Here is a 14,537-nt window from a genome sequence, read left to right as displayed (position 1 = left end):
ACAAATAAGTGAGAACATGTGGTATTTCTCTTTCCGTGCCTGACTTGTTTCACTTAATATAATTTTCTCTAAGTCCACCCATGTTGTTGCGAATGGTATTTCATTCTTTTTTATAGCAGAGTAATATTCCACTGTGTAGATATACCACAGTTTCCTTATCCACTCATCTGGTGATGGACATTTGGGCTGGTTCCAACTCTTGGCTATTGTAAAGAGTGCTGCAATAAATATGGGAGTGCAGGTATCCCTTCAACATGATGATCTCCATTCCTCTGGGTATATTCCTAGCAGTGGAATAGCTGGATCATAGGGTAGATCTATCTGTAATTGTTTGAGGAACCTCCATATCATTTTCCATAAAGGCTGCACCATTTTGCAGTCCCACCAATAGCACATGAGAGTTTCTTTTTCTCTGCAACCTTCCCAGCATTTATCATTCTCTTTTTTTTTTTGGATATTAGCCATCCTAACTGGAGTGAGATGGCATCTCAGTGTGGTTTTGATTTGCATTTCCGAAATGCTGAGTGATGTTGAGCATTTTTTCAAGTGTCTGTTGGCCATTTGTATATCTTCCTTCGAAAAATGCCTATTCAGCTCCTTTGCACATTTTTTAACTGGGTTATTTGTTTTTTTGCTCATATAACTTTACCCTGCTATGACTGGCTTATCACAAACTTGGTCTTTTCTCCCATCTCAATTTCTTAATATGAGGTACACAGAATAATATATAAAGCATCTCCACATTAACATAAATCTAGAAAGTGTGACCATTTGTAAAAATGGAGATTACCATTTTAGAAGGCACCTCTAATGACAGACACAAACACTACCTGCATCAAGTTTTCTTTCTACTTAAGCAGTCAATTTGTATACGTACCACTATAGTATATAGATAGATAAGGAGACCAGGAACCCTGCATCACAAAAGTGGGAAAAGGGCTGATTTTCTAACTGAAGAACAATCTTCAAAGCACATGGTAGTGTATTCACAGGACTACAAAATCAAAGAGTCATGATCATCCACTTCCAACTTTTGGAGGGCTGCATTTTTAAAGAAGATAAATTCAGAAAAAGTGGCCTGTGTTCTGTTCTGATTTTAGATGGCATGAAGGACATTACAGGTGAGGACGCTGGATGAGATTTCTGAGCCAGTATACACATACCTTTATTACTGGAGAAATCAGAAGACTGAAGCAATATTTTACTGCTATCATTTGCCTACATGCACAAGTCCATATGTACACATTAACAGTATGTGCTTTAGGATATATAATGAGTAACATATGGGAATTAAAAGACCTTACTGAGAATTGTTTCCTTAAAAAAATAAATTTAGTGTTCAATAAATTTAAACACTTTTGGACTTACTGACTTAAGGAATATTAATGACTGCTGTTTTAAAAATTACAAATTTTGGTGTATTGATTTACATGAAAAACTGCAGGAAACAAAAACCCATGACACAGTTATAATAACTAAATGGAGAATGTCACTACTGGCATAGTGCCACAATGGTATAACATTTATCCTGAAACTCAAGAAATTGTTCAGCAGTTCTCAATGATTTGAGCCAACTAAGCACAATGCAATAAAATACAATGGACTTAAATAAAGGTCAACCATCACATAACTTGAACAAAGGAAACTACTTAAAATTAAGAATGATATCCTGTCCCTGTGTCATTCTATGGTGCTTAGTTATTTCAAAGATCTAAACTATGGTGAATGTACTTGTTTCAATGTAATACAATGACACACAGACAGACCCTTAAATTGAAATGTTTGTGTCCACTGGTCATGAATTATAAACAAATGGTACAGTGTGTCATTATATTATACGATGCCATTTTTAAATGCAAAATACCATGACTGAGTTCCTTTGCACTTTGCTGTAACTTTGGCTCTTATATCACCAATTACTAACCAGTGACTTGGAGAGATCACCAAATGATCAGAACTCTTTGCTGCAAATAGCCCCACAGAATGGAAAGTTTAAAGGACCCCCAGGAAGAAAAAGGAAAGTTTGGAAAGAGGATCTAACATTTCATCCCACTCTGTACTTGATTGAGAGCCTAATCTTCTCTTTCACAGAAGTTTTTCAAGACAAATTATAACCCTCAAAGTCATTTTCTTCTCAGCAAATATCAACCACGTCTCCCCCATATTCAAATAATGTTAAACATTGTCTGATAGAAAAAAGCATATTTCAGAGAAGCAAAAGAGCCAATGCAAATTCTACAAACTGCATGACCCACTGCAATAGTTTGTTGAGTCCCAGGAAAAGGTGGATCCTAATTGTGTGTTTGTCACTGAGTGATTCTAGGTAAGCCATCTCTCTGGAGAGCAAATCCTCATTTGTAAAATTTCGAGAATAGCAGTCAACCTTGCCTACACAAAACAGACATGCTCTGAGAGTCAATACAATGCTAAGTGATAGCTCTATAATTATTCAGATGATGATTAGGTACTATTTTATTACAAATATATAGGCTCTGCTGCCCGGATACATTAAAATCTATTATGAGAAGAGAAACCTTCTATTAATATGCCCACAACTACTTGCAATTGAATTTAAATAAAAAAAGATTCCAAATTTCATAAACTGCCAAAGAGCCAAAAAAATCCACATGATTTTCCCCATTTTCAGAACTCCGAATGTGACAGAGATGGTCCCACAGTATTTCCTGAAAATGAGCCACATGCAACCAAACATTCTGCTACAATGCAAGGAGAGGCAGGGTGCTGCGCTGTTTTGAACACAAAAAAACCTAGATTTCAGCCCTACGTTGGACATTTACCAGCTTCCTAATCTTGGAAAAACTGTGTAACCTCACTGGGCTTTAGTTTTCTTTATTTTATTTTATTTTATCAAGTTTTCTAATTTGCAAAATGGGTTTAATAATACTTAACCTCCATGAATCACAAGGAAAACACTTTATGAACTATAAAAATGCAGGCAACCAAGTGTGTGGACTGTTGACCAGGATTTATTGATCTTTGCCAGGTTCCCCTTCAGTACATCCTATAGAGGTTATTTTCTTTGGCTTTAAATTAATAGTCCCATATTAATTTATTTATTAACCCATATTTGAGGGTGAGTTGCTGGTTCAGATTTATAGCAATACATTTTTATGTCTTTACAAATAAACTATAACAAAATCTTATAATTAACATATTCAGTAGTTGTGCTGGTAAAAAAAAAAATACCCTTTATATCTGTGAGGAACAAATTCTCTTACTTAAAAAGAAAGTTAACACTTTAGGTTGAATATTAACAACAAATCCTTTATTTAATCAAATGGCCTATCTTTCACTCAATAGTAATTTATTGAGGGCTTCATATACAATAGACACAGGCGATATAATATAGAATAAAATATACATCCAAATTTGATGAGTTCGGAGCTTGTGAAGGAGAAAGAGAAATCAAACAGTAAATTAAAGGCCATGTGAGGACATAGCGAAAAAGTGGCTGTCTACAACCCCAGGAGAGAGGACTCACTAGAAACCCACCCTGCTGGCACCTTAATCTTAAAACTTCCAGTTCTCAAAACTGTGAAAAAATAAATTTCTCTTGTTTAGGCTACCCAGTCTGTGGTATTCTGTTATGGCAGCCCAAGCTCACCAAAGTATTTCACGTCTCTGAAAGTCAGATTTTTCACTGTAGATGGAAGAGGCTAGACTGGATGTCTTCTTATGCTAAGATTCTACGTTTATAGGAACACGATCCACATCATTTTAGCTAAAAATGATTAGACACCATGAAATTTTTGGAGTACTTACATACAACTTTTTTCTTAGCACTTTTTAGATTCTCTCTTAGATTACATGTTTCCAAATTTTACTGCCGTAGACAGCAGTCACTTTTCTATACATATCATGGAAGTAATCTTCTATTACACAATGAAGCTGAACCTATTTTACTTCCCTTCTTACAACTTCTATGGGGAGAAGGATATTTTCCTTTGTATATTTGGGGTGATGCCTATAATACTCTGTCCCTAATGCCCTGTGATAGCCTCTAGGATATAAGGCCTTTACATGTTATAGATACTCTACTTAAATGATGAATGTTAGAAAAAGTAGAACAATTACATTATCATGTTAATCCTAATGACTTAAAGTGAGATATCTAAAATTTTCTTCACAGTGAACCTACATGTTTTCCTAAGGGTCTTTTTACAATATATTTCACATCTCTACATAAGCATGTCATCCTACTACATCATAATTTGTTGTGTCTCTCTGTCCAACTAGAATGACTAGAAAGTCAGAGTACAGGTGAAAGAGATATTCACTCAAGGCAGGAAAAAAAAGTCTTTTGCAAGTACACCAAAAAAAGGTTTTTGGCTCTTGTAAGTTATTAAATGGGCTGTGAATGATTTTCAAAAAAATAGTTATGGAGGCAAAATATTCAAAATGGTGTACAAATAACTCAAAATCTTCTCACAACCTATCTACCAATGATATTACTTGTTTCCAACATGAACCCAATATTCCAGGCAGTGTAGTTTTCTAATTCATCTCCAAATACATCATGATTATTCCTAGTTGTGTATCATCATTAAAAAAAAACTATTACCATTTATTTAACATTGTAATTTTTCAAAATACTCTAACATAGATCACCCTATGAAAATAAATAAGGGTCAGTGTATTTCCTCATTTACAGATAAGGAAACTGAGGTTCAGAGAGGATAAGTGACTTCACCACGAAAATTTGGCTAGTAACTGGCAAAGTGGAAGCTAAAATGTAGATTCCAAGACCACAGTGTTCTCCTCTTGTAATGCCATGGCTTCTCCTCTTCATATACCCTAATCCTACCTATCCTTCATGATCCTTCTGTTTTGCTGCCCAATCACCAAAGACTCCTCCCTGCTCTGAACTCCTGCTAATCTCAATGGCCATCAATTTTTGCATTCATTAATAGCATACCTTGTGACATTACATACTGTTCTGTATGGATATCTCCTGTCTACTCGACTGTGCCACAAACGTCTTGAGGTTTCTGTATGTCTTCTGTATTGTTTGCACTTGGTGTACAGACCATCTGTTTTGTTTTGTCTTTGTTTGTATCTGCCTGATATCCCTTCACATGCCCCCAACCTTTGGTAACAGCATCCTTCAGGGCCTGACCAATCTTCCATTGCAGGTAGTCCTAGTAGCGCTATCAAAGTTCTTTGCCCTCCTTTGTATAAGGGGTGTTCTTGTAATCCGCACTAGGCTAATCAGTCTCTCTCTCTAATTAGAATTTAAATCAAACACAGAGAGGAGGAGGAAAATGGTTGGAGCTGATATATCCCAAAGGCAACATCCTGAAAAGACTTTCCCTTAATTCCTGGTATCTGAATTCTCCAAGCTGCCACAGTTGCTGCTCTTTTAAACGCCAAGTTCTTTAGCATTTCCTCAATTTCTGGCTAAGCTACTTCATAAGCCTTCCAATAAATTCCTTTTTTTTTTTTTTTGCTGGAATCAGGCAGAGTCACTTTCTGTTGCTTGCAAACAAAGATCCTTGTCTGATACATCCACAAAGCACAAAGCTTAGTGCATGGGGAGTGCTCGGTATTTTTTAATGTTTTTGTTCTTATGCAGATTATACTTGCTATTACATACTGAAAACAAAAGTAACAAATGGCCCTGAAGGGCAGCTTTGTTATTGGTTAGAATTTTAATAACCAACAGCAAGCACAGGCCAAGCTAACACTGGGAACTCATCTTCATTGAAATGATTTTTATTACAGTTCAGCACACTGGTTTGGTGACTCACAAAGTGATAATTCACTGCTGCAAATTAACAAACATTTTCTGGTGAGGGTAGTACTTACAGTAATGATACCCTTTAGTGTTATTTGACATTTTGGTTAACCCATCTGTTTTCCTTTTCTTCCCAAATATCATAGAGGCCAATTGTGACCATCTGAATTTTTTACATTAGCTTACTATAAGACATGACTGATAAGTTTAACTGCTTATACCATGGCTCCTGTTTAGTGAATATTTTAACATACTCTACAGCTTCTTATGAAAAGCAGTGAAGTACTGTTTCAAAATCACTGAGAAAGGAAATCGTCATTAGAAAAACTTAGGTAAGTAAATGGTATCATCTTAAAAGCATAATAAGTGCTCTACAAGGGAAATTCCCCCTGCTATTTTTTTTAAGAGAAAAAGCACTGAGAAAATTCAACCAAGTAATCTTTTATGATACAACTGAAATTTAACAGCAATTCTAGCTAATCATATACATCATTAGTTAGCTAATTCTGTTTCAGACAGATTACAGACCTAAGCGAACTATTTCTATGAACTTCAATAAATTTCTGTCATTTTAGACATTTACATCTACATTACATTTATATTCCAGGAACATCCTTTTAATCCTAGACATTATGGGAATATCATGCATGTATATGATATTTCTCTTTCTTAATGACAAGTATTTCCCTAGAAGTATTTCCCAGAAGATAAGAATCCTACTGAAAAGTATGAGGAAGGGATATTTTAGAAACTTCACTTCTTTCTCTTTTAGAACACCTATTAGTACATGATAGTATTTCCCAGAAGATTATTTTTTATTTTATTTGAAGTTGGCAAAAATCTTTGTGCTGAATCCTTTGAGCATACCCCTAGTGATAGATGTCAGATCAGTGTTGTGTGGAAGAACTCTTATTTGACAGGTAGATGACAGGAAGAAGCCTCTCTCCAAAATATAAGAGGTAACTGTAAAATCCTTCCGTGAGATTAATGTAATCTTTTGTTCCTGTGTATAAATGACTTATTCATTGTTGCTTCAAAAAAATCAGTTCATGTAATTAATTTGAATAGTGTGAAATTAAGACACTTAAAAATAAAGGTACACGTTTATTCAAATTAAGATAATTTGTTTAAAATATATTTTATATGAATTGAATGTAAGATAGATACCTAATACAAATTTCTAGTGATTTTGTATTTTATTTTATAATATTTTTATAATCATCAACCAAGAATGCTTTCAGATTCCCTCACCGTGCATATAACGTATACTCCAACCAAGCAGCATCTTGGTAAGAGATGACTTTATTAGTATTGGTTATATGTTATGCAATACAATGAAAAAATCCTAAATAATTAGTTTTATCCTATATATCTGGCTATTCCAAATTATTATAAGCACTGTCTTATTCTCTCTGGCATTATCAAATACCACACGAAGGAATAAAAATGTTTTCTTGACAATCTAGCCTGCCCAGATGATCGTCCCTATTTTCCATGCTCTCTTTCTTTACACCCCTCAAAAATATATCAGGAGTAAACAGATAAAATACCATTATATATCCTATTATCTATAAATGTTATTCTTTTATTTCTAGCTGGGTTAGAACTACCAGGATCTAATCAGTTTTGATACATGTTAAAATGCTAGTCTATGTATACACAATGCACATCTACTTAATGCATGAATAGAAAATAAATTTATATCTATTCCTAGACTTGGGATTTTTGTTCTAATATACGTCAAGAACTAACCAAAGTTCTGCAATGTTTTCAGATGTGACAGAAAAAAATGTGAAAGAATGGTGAGATGTCAAAGATAGATTGCTTGTTTTCAGATTTATTTTCGTCTCTAGCTTTCTTACAGGCAGGCCTTCGCCTCAGAGTCTGTTCAGTTTTTTCTCTATAACAGATCTCTTCCATGAATAAGGTGCTTTGCTCTAACCTAGAAATGGACCTGGACATATACAATCATTTTCAGGCTTTTTTTTTGTTTCTTGGTTTACTTTTCACGATAACTGAGTCTCAAAAATAACACTAAGAAATGGCCCAGCCAAAACAATAAGATGATTATCACCAGATTTTTTTTTTTTTTTTACCTTTTAGACAATGCACTAGCTAACCAGTGTAAGCTTAATGACACAACACTATTCGACCATAAGCAAAGTATATTCCAAAAGAAATTTCTGCCTACTTACCTGACTAAATTTAGTTCCTCAAATACTTTTTGGGGAAGGAGACATAAGTATAAAGGGACTGAAATACAATACTGCATCTATTTTATAAAACAAAAAATGTTTTGGTCTATTAACTTCAGTAAGATTTAATCAGCAAGAGTTAAGTACTATATATACTACAAAAGAACCTGCATATTCTTTTGGATTTTACTGCAATAAGATTTTTTAAAAATTATTTGTTTTGCAAATAATTCACACACCATAAAATTCACCTTTTTAAAGCATACAATTTTGTGCCATTTAGAGTAACCCCTCTCTCATAGACAAGAAGATGATGTCATAAAGTAGCAATATAAAATATCATCTTACCTTACAAAGGAAGTTGATCTTAAAACCCAAAGACTGGGCATTTCTTGAGCCTGAGTTCATGTAGTTTCCAACCAAAAGAACTAACTCTAAAAGTTTGCTAAAGCTTTCACTTTTCTTCAGTTCTTCACAGGCAAGAGTTACTGCTATGATGCTTGGTTTGATGTTGTTTACGTGTTCTTCAAACGTGAGCTTGAAAAGAATGCTATTGAGACGAGGCCGTAACATTTTCACTGAGCTCATCTGCAAGATAAGGAATGCTCCATGAAAACATAAGTTTAAAGCCTGTTATTTTATCTCTTTAGCGAGAATAATTTCATAGACAATACTGTAAAATTCCTGCATAAAGTAAATTCTCTCTAAGTTTTAAAAAATATTATTTTTGGCTGGCTGGTTAGCTCAGTTCGTTAAAGCACAGCCTTGTAACTCCAAGGTCTAAATGTTCAGTTCCAGTACCAGCCAGCTGCCAAAAAAATAAATAAATAAATAATATTATTTTTGTTTGTTTTTTTTACTTTCCAAAGTACTATTTTATCAAAGTTTTAAAAACAGTTGGCTGTTCAGTTTTTTAAAATAAATTAAACTATCCTTATGGCATTAATAAAATATTATTGAGACTGAACAGTTGCTATATGTTAATTGCATAACCATTAGCCATCAATAGCATTCAAACTGTCAAAATCTGTCCCTGAGGTGAACTAGGAAAATTTATAAATATGAAATTGAGTTGAGTGAATAGTTAGGCCACAGATAAAAGATGTACATGATGACAGAAAATGTAAGCGGAACATTTCCTAAGAAATTACCTATTACTATGCTGTTTGAAATCAGAGGACTAGCTCTGATTGAGCATTTAATAATTTTTAAACCTATGATTTCTATTCATAAAATATATGAAATATTTATATATACTCTAAAGAATTTCACCTACTTGACAGATGTTGATGTTAAATAATTAGGTTAAAGTGAAATCACATGAACTTACTTTCAAGTACATTATTCAAGAAATCTATATTGGTTTTTTTCAAAACAGTTCAACTTTGGTTTCAATTACTTGCTTCATAGTGTTGGTGCACATTCTATATTCCCTTTGGTATAGCTCATATGATAATAATTACTTTTAGTTTTTAATTCCTGTAGTTCCAAATTATTTAAGTAGTTTTCATTTACCAAATGAATTCTGGGAGAGAGATAGGGATAGGGTACACACACACACACATGAACATACACATACTCACAATGAAAAGAAACTATAAACAATCCTAATTATATTTGGTTTTGCATGTATAGCTTACTTTCTTAAATACAAATGCCAAATACAGATGAGACACTGAATTATCTGCAGACACCATGAAAATAAATTTACAATATAAACAAAAGTCTTTAAATCACAAAGCACCCTTCAAAAAGCAAATGAAATGTTGGGTAGACCATATCTGCTCTAATATAGAAGAAAGGTATAATCCATTATTTTCTTCTTTGAAATTAACTTGCCTATTAATCACGGACATCTGCATCTCCAAATGTGAACCCTGGCCTTCTACTAATTCTTCTATATGCTTTCATGATTTTTATAGGCAGATATATAAAAGTATACATGAAATATCCACTTGTTACTACATTTATGAAGATCTCATCACTTATGACTAGCTTTTTTACATGGTCAGGGTATTATTATACAAATTGTCCTCTTGTTTCTTCAGTACTCACATGCCAAGTATAAGACACACCACTATTCACAAAAAGCTTATAATATACCCTGAAACTCATAACACAGACACTTGAAAACTATAGCTAGTGATAAAACCAGCACATGATTGTGGACACAAATTAAGTTCTGGAATGTTTGCTAGAAGGAAAAAAAACCTTTAAATTCTTATGACTACCATGTTTAGTGAAGGTTTCACAGTAGAGAGAATACAAATGGAAGAGTGTGTGTGTGTGTGTGTGTGTGTGTGTGTGTGTGTGTGTGTGTGTGTGTGTGTGTGTGTGTGTGTGTGTGTGTGTGTGTGTGTGTGTCTAAATAAGCACACATGGAACCGAGGCCAAAAGGAACGGGGAGAGAGAGGAATGGTGTGAGAATAAGATTTACAGGTTAGGCATATAAGATGTATATACCTAGGGGCAGAATTTGGACCAAAGTATCTAAAGAGTCCAGGTAAAGTCCACGAAATTGGAAGCTAATCACATCAAAGTATTTCTCCAGGAATGTGCAGGTCTCTATGGGTTATGTTTGTGTAGGAATCTCTCTTAAGTTTCTGTACATAATTTTCTGCTTTCACTTCTGCCTCTACCACTGTCTCCAAATCCCTCCCCACTTTATTTTTTCCTTTCCTTGTATTGGCAGCTGGCCATCATTAGCACAGAAGCATGTTTTCTATCATTTTGTGTGCTTTTGGGGTAGATTTTTAGCCTCCCTGATGGCTAAAAAAGCCATAGAGCTACTTTGACTGGCTGCTAGTCACTGTGTAGCTGCCCTCCTGGCCATGCTTTGCAAGGTTTGTAGGGGCCCAGTTCACAAGAGTGTCCTCGGTCCCAGATCGATATGGAATGTAAACCTTAGGCATACAAGGGCTTTTAGTCTTGCTTCAATTCTAATACCATGAGTCTTTGTTCATATTTTTTTTCTTTCTGGGCTTTGTATTTTTGTATTTAAATCTTTGGCCTACAGACTCAAAGACACGCATTGAATCTTTTTTTTTTTTTTTTTAAAATACCAGCTCCAACTGAAATAATATGACCAAAAGTATACTTTAATAAAAATAGTAACAATAATAATAGCGATTAACATTTATTGAGTACTTTATGCCAGACATTTTTCTATATATGTAGTATGTATTAACTGATTTGATTCTCAAAACAATCCTAGGAAAAGGTTACTATCATTACTCTCATTCTAAAGATGAGGAAAGTGAAGCACAGAAATACTAAGTAACTTGCAAAGTCAAATTGTATGTTGGAGACCTGGAGATGTGAACTCAGGCATGACAGACTCCACCACTACACCACACTGCCTCTTGAATCTTATTAGGAGCAGTAATTATGATTCGTTGAAGGAGAGATTAGTGGCAGGGAGACCATCAATTAAGTTATCATAATGGCCTGAGAAACAGTAATGAGTTAGGATGTTGACAGTAGGAAGAGAAAGGAAGCAATGGATACAAGAGGGAGAATCAAGGAAGAATCAACAGGACTTAGCAACTGGCCAGATATGGGGAAAGAAACTCAAAGATGGCTCCAAGGTTTTAAGTCTGTTATGAGGTAGAACAATGTTGGCATTAATAAAGGCAGAACAAGGTGCTGATTTGGTGTAGTTTATTATTTGATTGTTTTGTTTCAGAAAATGAGGGTAGATGAGTTTGCTTCCCCTGATCCACTGCTACTTACACTCCAGTAAGCTAATCAGACACTAAGGCAACGGGGGCAAGTGGGGTACAGTTTAGTAGCAACTTCAATCAATCATAACTTATTCCAGAAGATTTCACGTGGTCTGATTGTGTGAAAAGTCTCCCTAATTTGCTGGTCTTCAGTTTCCCCATCTGTAAATTAGGGGAAATTCCTGTAAAGCAATCTTGTTTTAATAATTAGACAGGAGCCAAATAAATGATTCATAAACATTATGTCCTGCTTTTTCAGTCTCTCTCTAGGGTTGTGGGAAGGTGGAGTAAAAGGTACCATCTACACTAATAAAAAAATTGCTTGGCTGTTATCAAAATAATTTTATTAGCATTTAAGTGAATTTAGTTGACTATCTTCTCAGATGCCAAATAGTACATCTTACTACTAACAAAGACACTATTATCTTCTGATTAATAAGATTCCAAATCTTGGAGTAATACTCAAATCATGGCAAACACAATGTTCTTTAATATCAATTGTGGCCAATATGTTATTAACCTGAAGAATTTCTTAGAATTGTCCCTTAATTTCTATGCTCACCATTCAAGCTCAAACTTTATGTACTTCAAGGTCAGATTACTAAAATAAACTATTTAAAATGTTCATCCTGATCCCACTAGCCTTTTCCTCTCCAAATCCTCTCATAAAATAATACCTCTATGATAGGAAAATATATTGCTTTCTTGACATATTGAGTTTTGGGTATTATTATGATATCTGGTAGCATTTGGAAATGCAGTCCTGGAGTTTAGGAGAAGATAAGTACTGGATTTGGCAGATTTGGGATTTATCTGAATATATGCTATGAGAGGCAAGGTCATTGAGGAGGAGAGTATATAGAAGAAAAGGAGAAAAGAGTCAAGCCTGCACCTTGTGGAGCACCTAGCATAGTGTTTTGCATATATTAGACATTCAACAATTTGCTGATTGATTTTAAAAGGACTCCATAGCTGACTACCCACTTTTCAGATCTTTTCCCAAGACAGATTATCTTTTGAACAAAATTAACAGCTGATGGTAATATTTTATTCTCCCCAAAATAATGTCTTCAGTTATAATGTCACATCAGTAATGCTAAGGAATTAACATCGTTGAACTGCTATTGCTGGATATCAATCTATCATCAATAATCCTATTTTCAGAGAAGTTGTACACTATAATGGGATCAGAGCTGCCCTTTGATTTGGCAAAATTTCTTCCTTTATTCATCCCCTACAACAAGGTGTGATACATGAAAAGTCGTAAATATGATAGGTGATAAAAAACAAATAACTGTAAAATGAATGAATGAATGAATGCATTCATTTGCACAAATAGGAACCACAGTGTAACAAAATGCTGGATTGAGAAGAGGATGCATAGTTTGAAGAGGTATAATAATAACAGCAGGTTGATGTGGGCAAGTAGGAGGTACCTCATTGCAAGGTCATTTGCTACTGGGGGGGTCATTCCAACAAAACTGACCAGGACCAATCTTAGTCCAAATTCAGAGCCCCATATGACTATTTTTAAGGGTAGGGTTCAAGAGAGATTTTCTCCTAATCCCAGAAGAGGGAGAGAAACAATTCTCTGCATTCTCCAGAGCCATAATGTAAGTTGCAGGGGAAGAAACAGGAACTTCTGAGCTTGAACTACAGTTCTGTCACTTTCTAGTTGTGTGACCTAGTGCAAATGACCTAACGTTTCTGAGACTTTATTTCCTCCTCAGGAAAATGTATTAATTATATCATCCATGGAAGTTGCAGGAGGAGTTAAATGAGATACTACATGTAATACTAAGCATCACTGTAAACTAACAATGTAAGCTCTCTAAAAGAATAGCTATCGTTGTCATTACCCTCTTTATTCATCCTAAGAAATTCTCAGTAAGAAGGAACCATGGTCCCTTATTGTTCTCCCAAACCTGAGGGAAAGTTTCTCTCACCCACAATTAAGGAATGTGTGTTTCTAGGGCTCAGTGAAGAACAGAGTTCATTATCCATTGAACATATTAAATATTGGGCTCTGCTCTATTAACCATTTCAATTCATAATATACATTTATGTTTAGAAATGTTATCATTGGAAATGTGTTCTTATGAAATCAAGAGACTATAGAGGAGATGAATCTACACAGGCACATCTCTTAATGGTAGCCACGGCTCAGCATATAGTGATCACAGCAACAGAATGTTCGCAATCATATGTGTGAATTTTTATGATCAGACCAGGGTACACTGATAGGCAACAGTTGAAACTCTATCAGAGGATTTGGGTACATAAGAGAATGTCTCGGATAACCAAGCTTACAAATGATAGGAAGCAACATCCCCCGCCGCAGATACGATCGTTAAAGGCTCATGTCTCATAAAGGCACTTGAGTACACCTAAGTGATCTAAGTAAATAAAACAAAAACTGTGCTGAAATGTGTGTTTGTTTTTAGTTGTGGTCCCTCGCAGCATTTTAGTTGACTGGCATTCTTTGTTTTATAATTCATTTCTTGAAGTGCTGTGGGATACTGACCAGAGTATTGTATTATGTAGGGGATTTATTTGTGTTACAAGGTACTTGTCTATCAAATCACATCAAGCGGCTCTCATTTCTTTAGCTGATCTGCACTATATTAAAAAAAAAAAAAAGTGCATCAACAGCTTTAGTGAGAACAGCTACAAGTGGGTTATTTCCCCAAAGAGTTAGACATAGTTTTGTGTATTTTTTTATTTTTATTAATTTTATTTTATTTTACTTCTCAAAATACATTGTACATGATTTTCATGCCCCTTTACCTATTCCTCTCCAACCCCCCCCCCATCGTATCTGTGCATTTGGCTTATATAGTTCAAGGAATTTTGGTGGTTATTCTG

General features: G+C 34.7%; 1 protein-coding gene across 2 annotated transcripts in view; it reads right to left on the bottom strand.

The window, feature by feature from the left end:
* The window catches only part of DIAPH2 (diaphanous related formin 2), an 834,932-nt gene that overhangs the window by 400,568 nt on the left and 419,827 nt on the right, over nucleotides 1–14,537 (bottom strand). For both annotated transcript variants that reach the window (XM_063083053.1, XM_063083052.1), the window contains one exon: nucleotides 8,299–8,538. In XM_063083053.1, coding sequence (XP_062939123.1) covers nucleotides 8,299–8,538 — 240 coding nt within the window. The remainder of the gene's footprint in view (nucleotides 1–8,298; nucleotides 8,539–14,537) is intronic.

The sequence above is a fragment of the Cynocephalus volans genome, chromosome X (genome assembly GCF_027409185.1).
Source record: "Cynocephalus volans isolate mCynVol1 chromosome X, mCynVol1.pri, whole genome shotgun sequence".
Taxonomy (NCBI): domain Eukaryota; kingdom Metazoa; phylum Chordata; class Mammalia; order Dermoptera; family Cynocephalidae; genus Cynocephalus; species Cynocephalus volans.
This window is presented reverse-complemented; position numbering and strand designations above follow the sequence as displayed.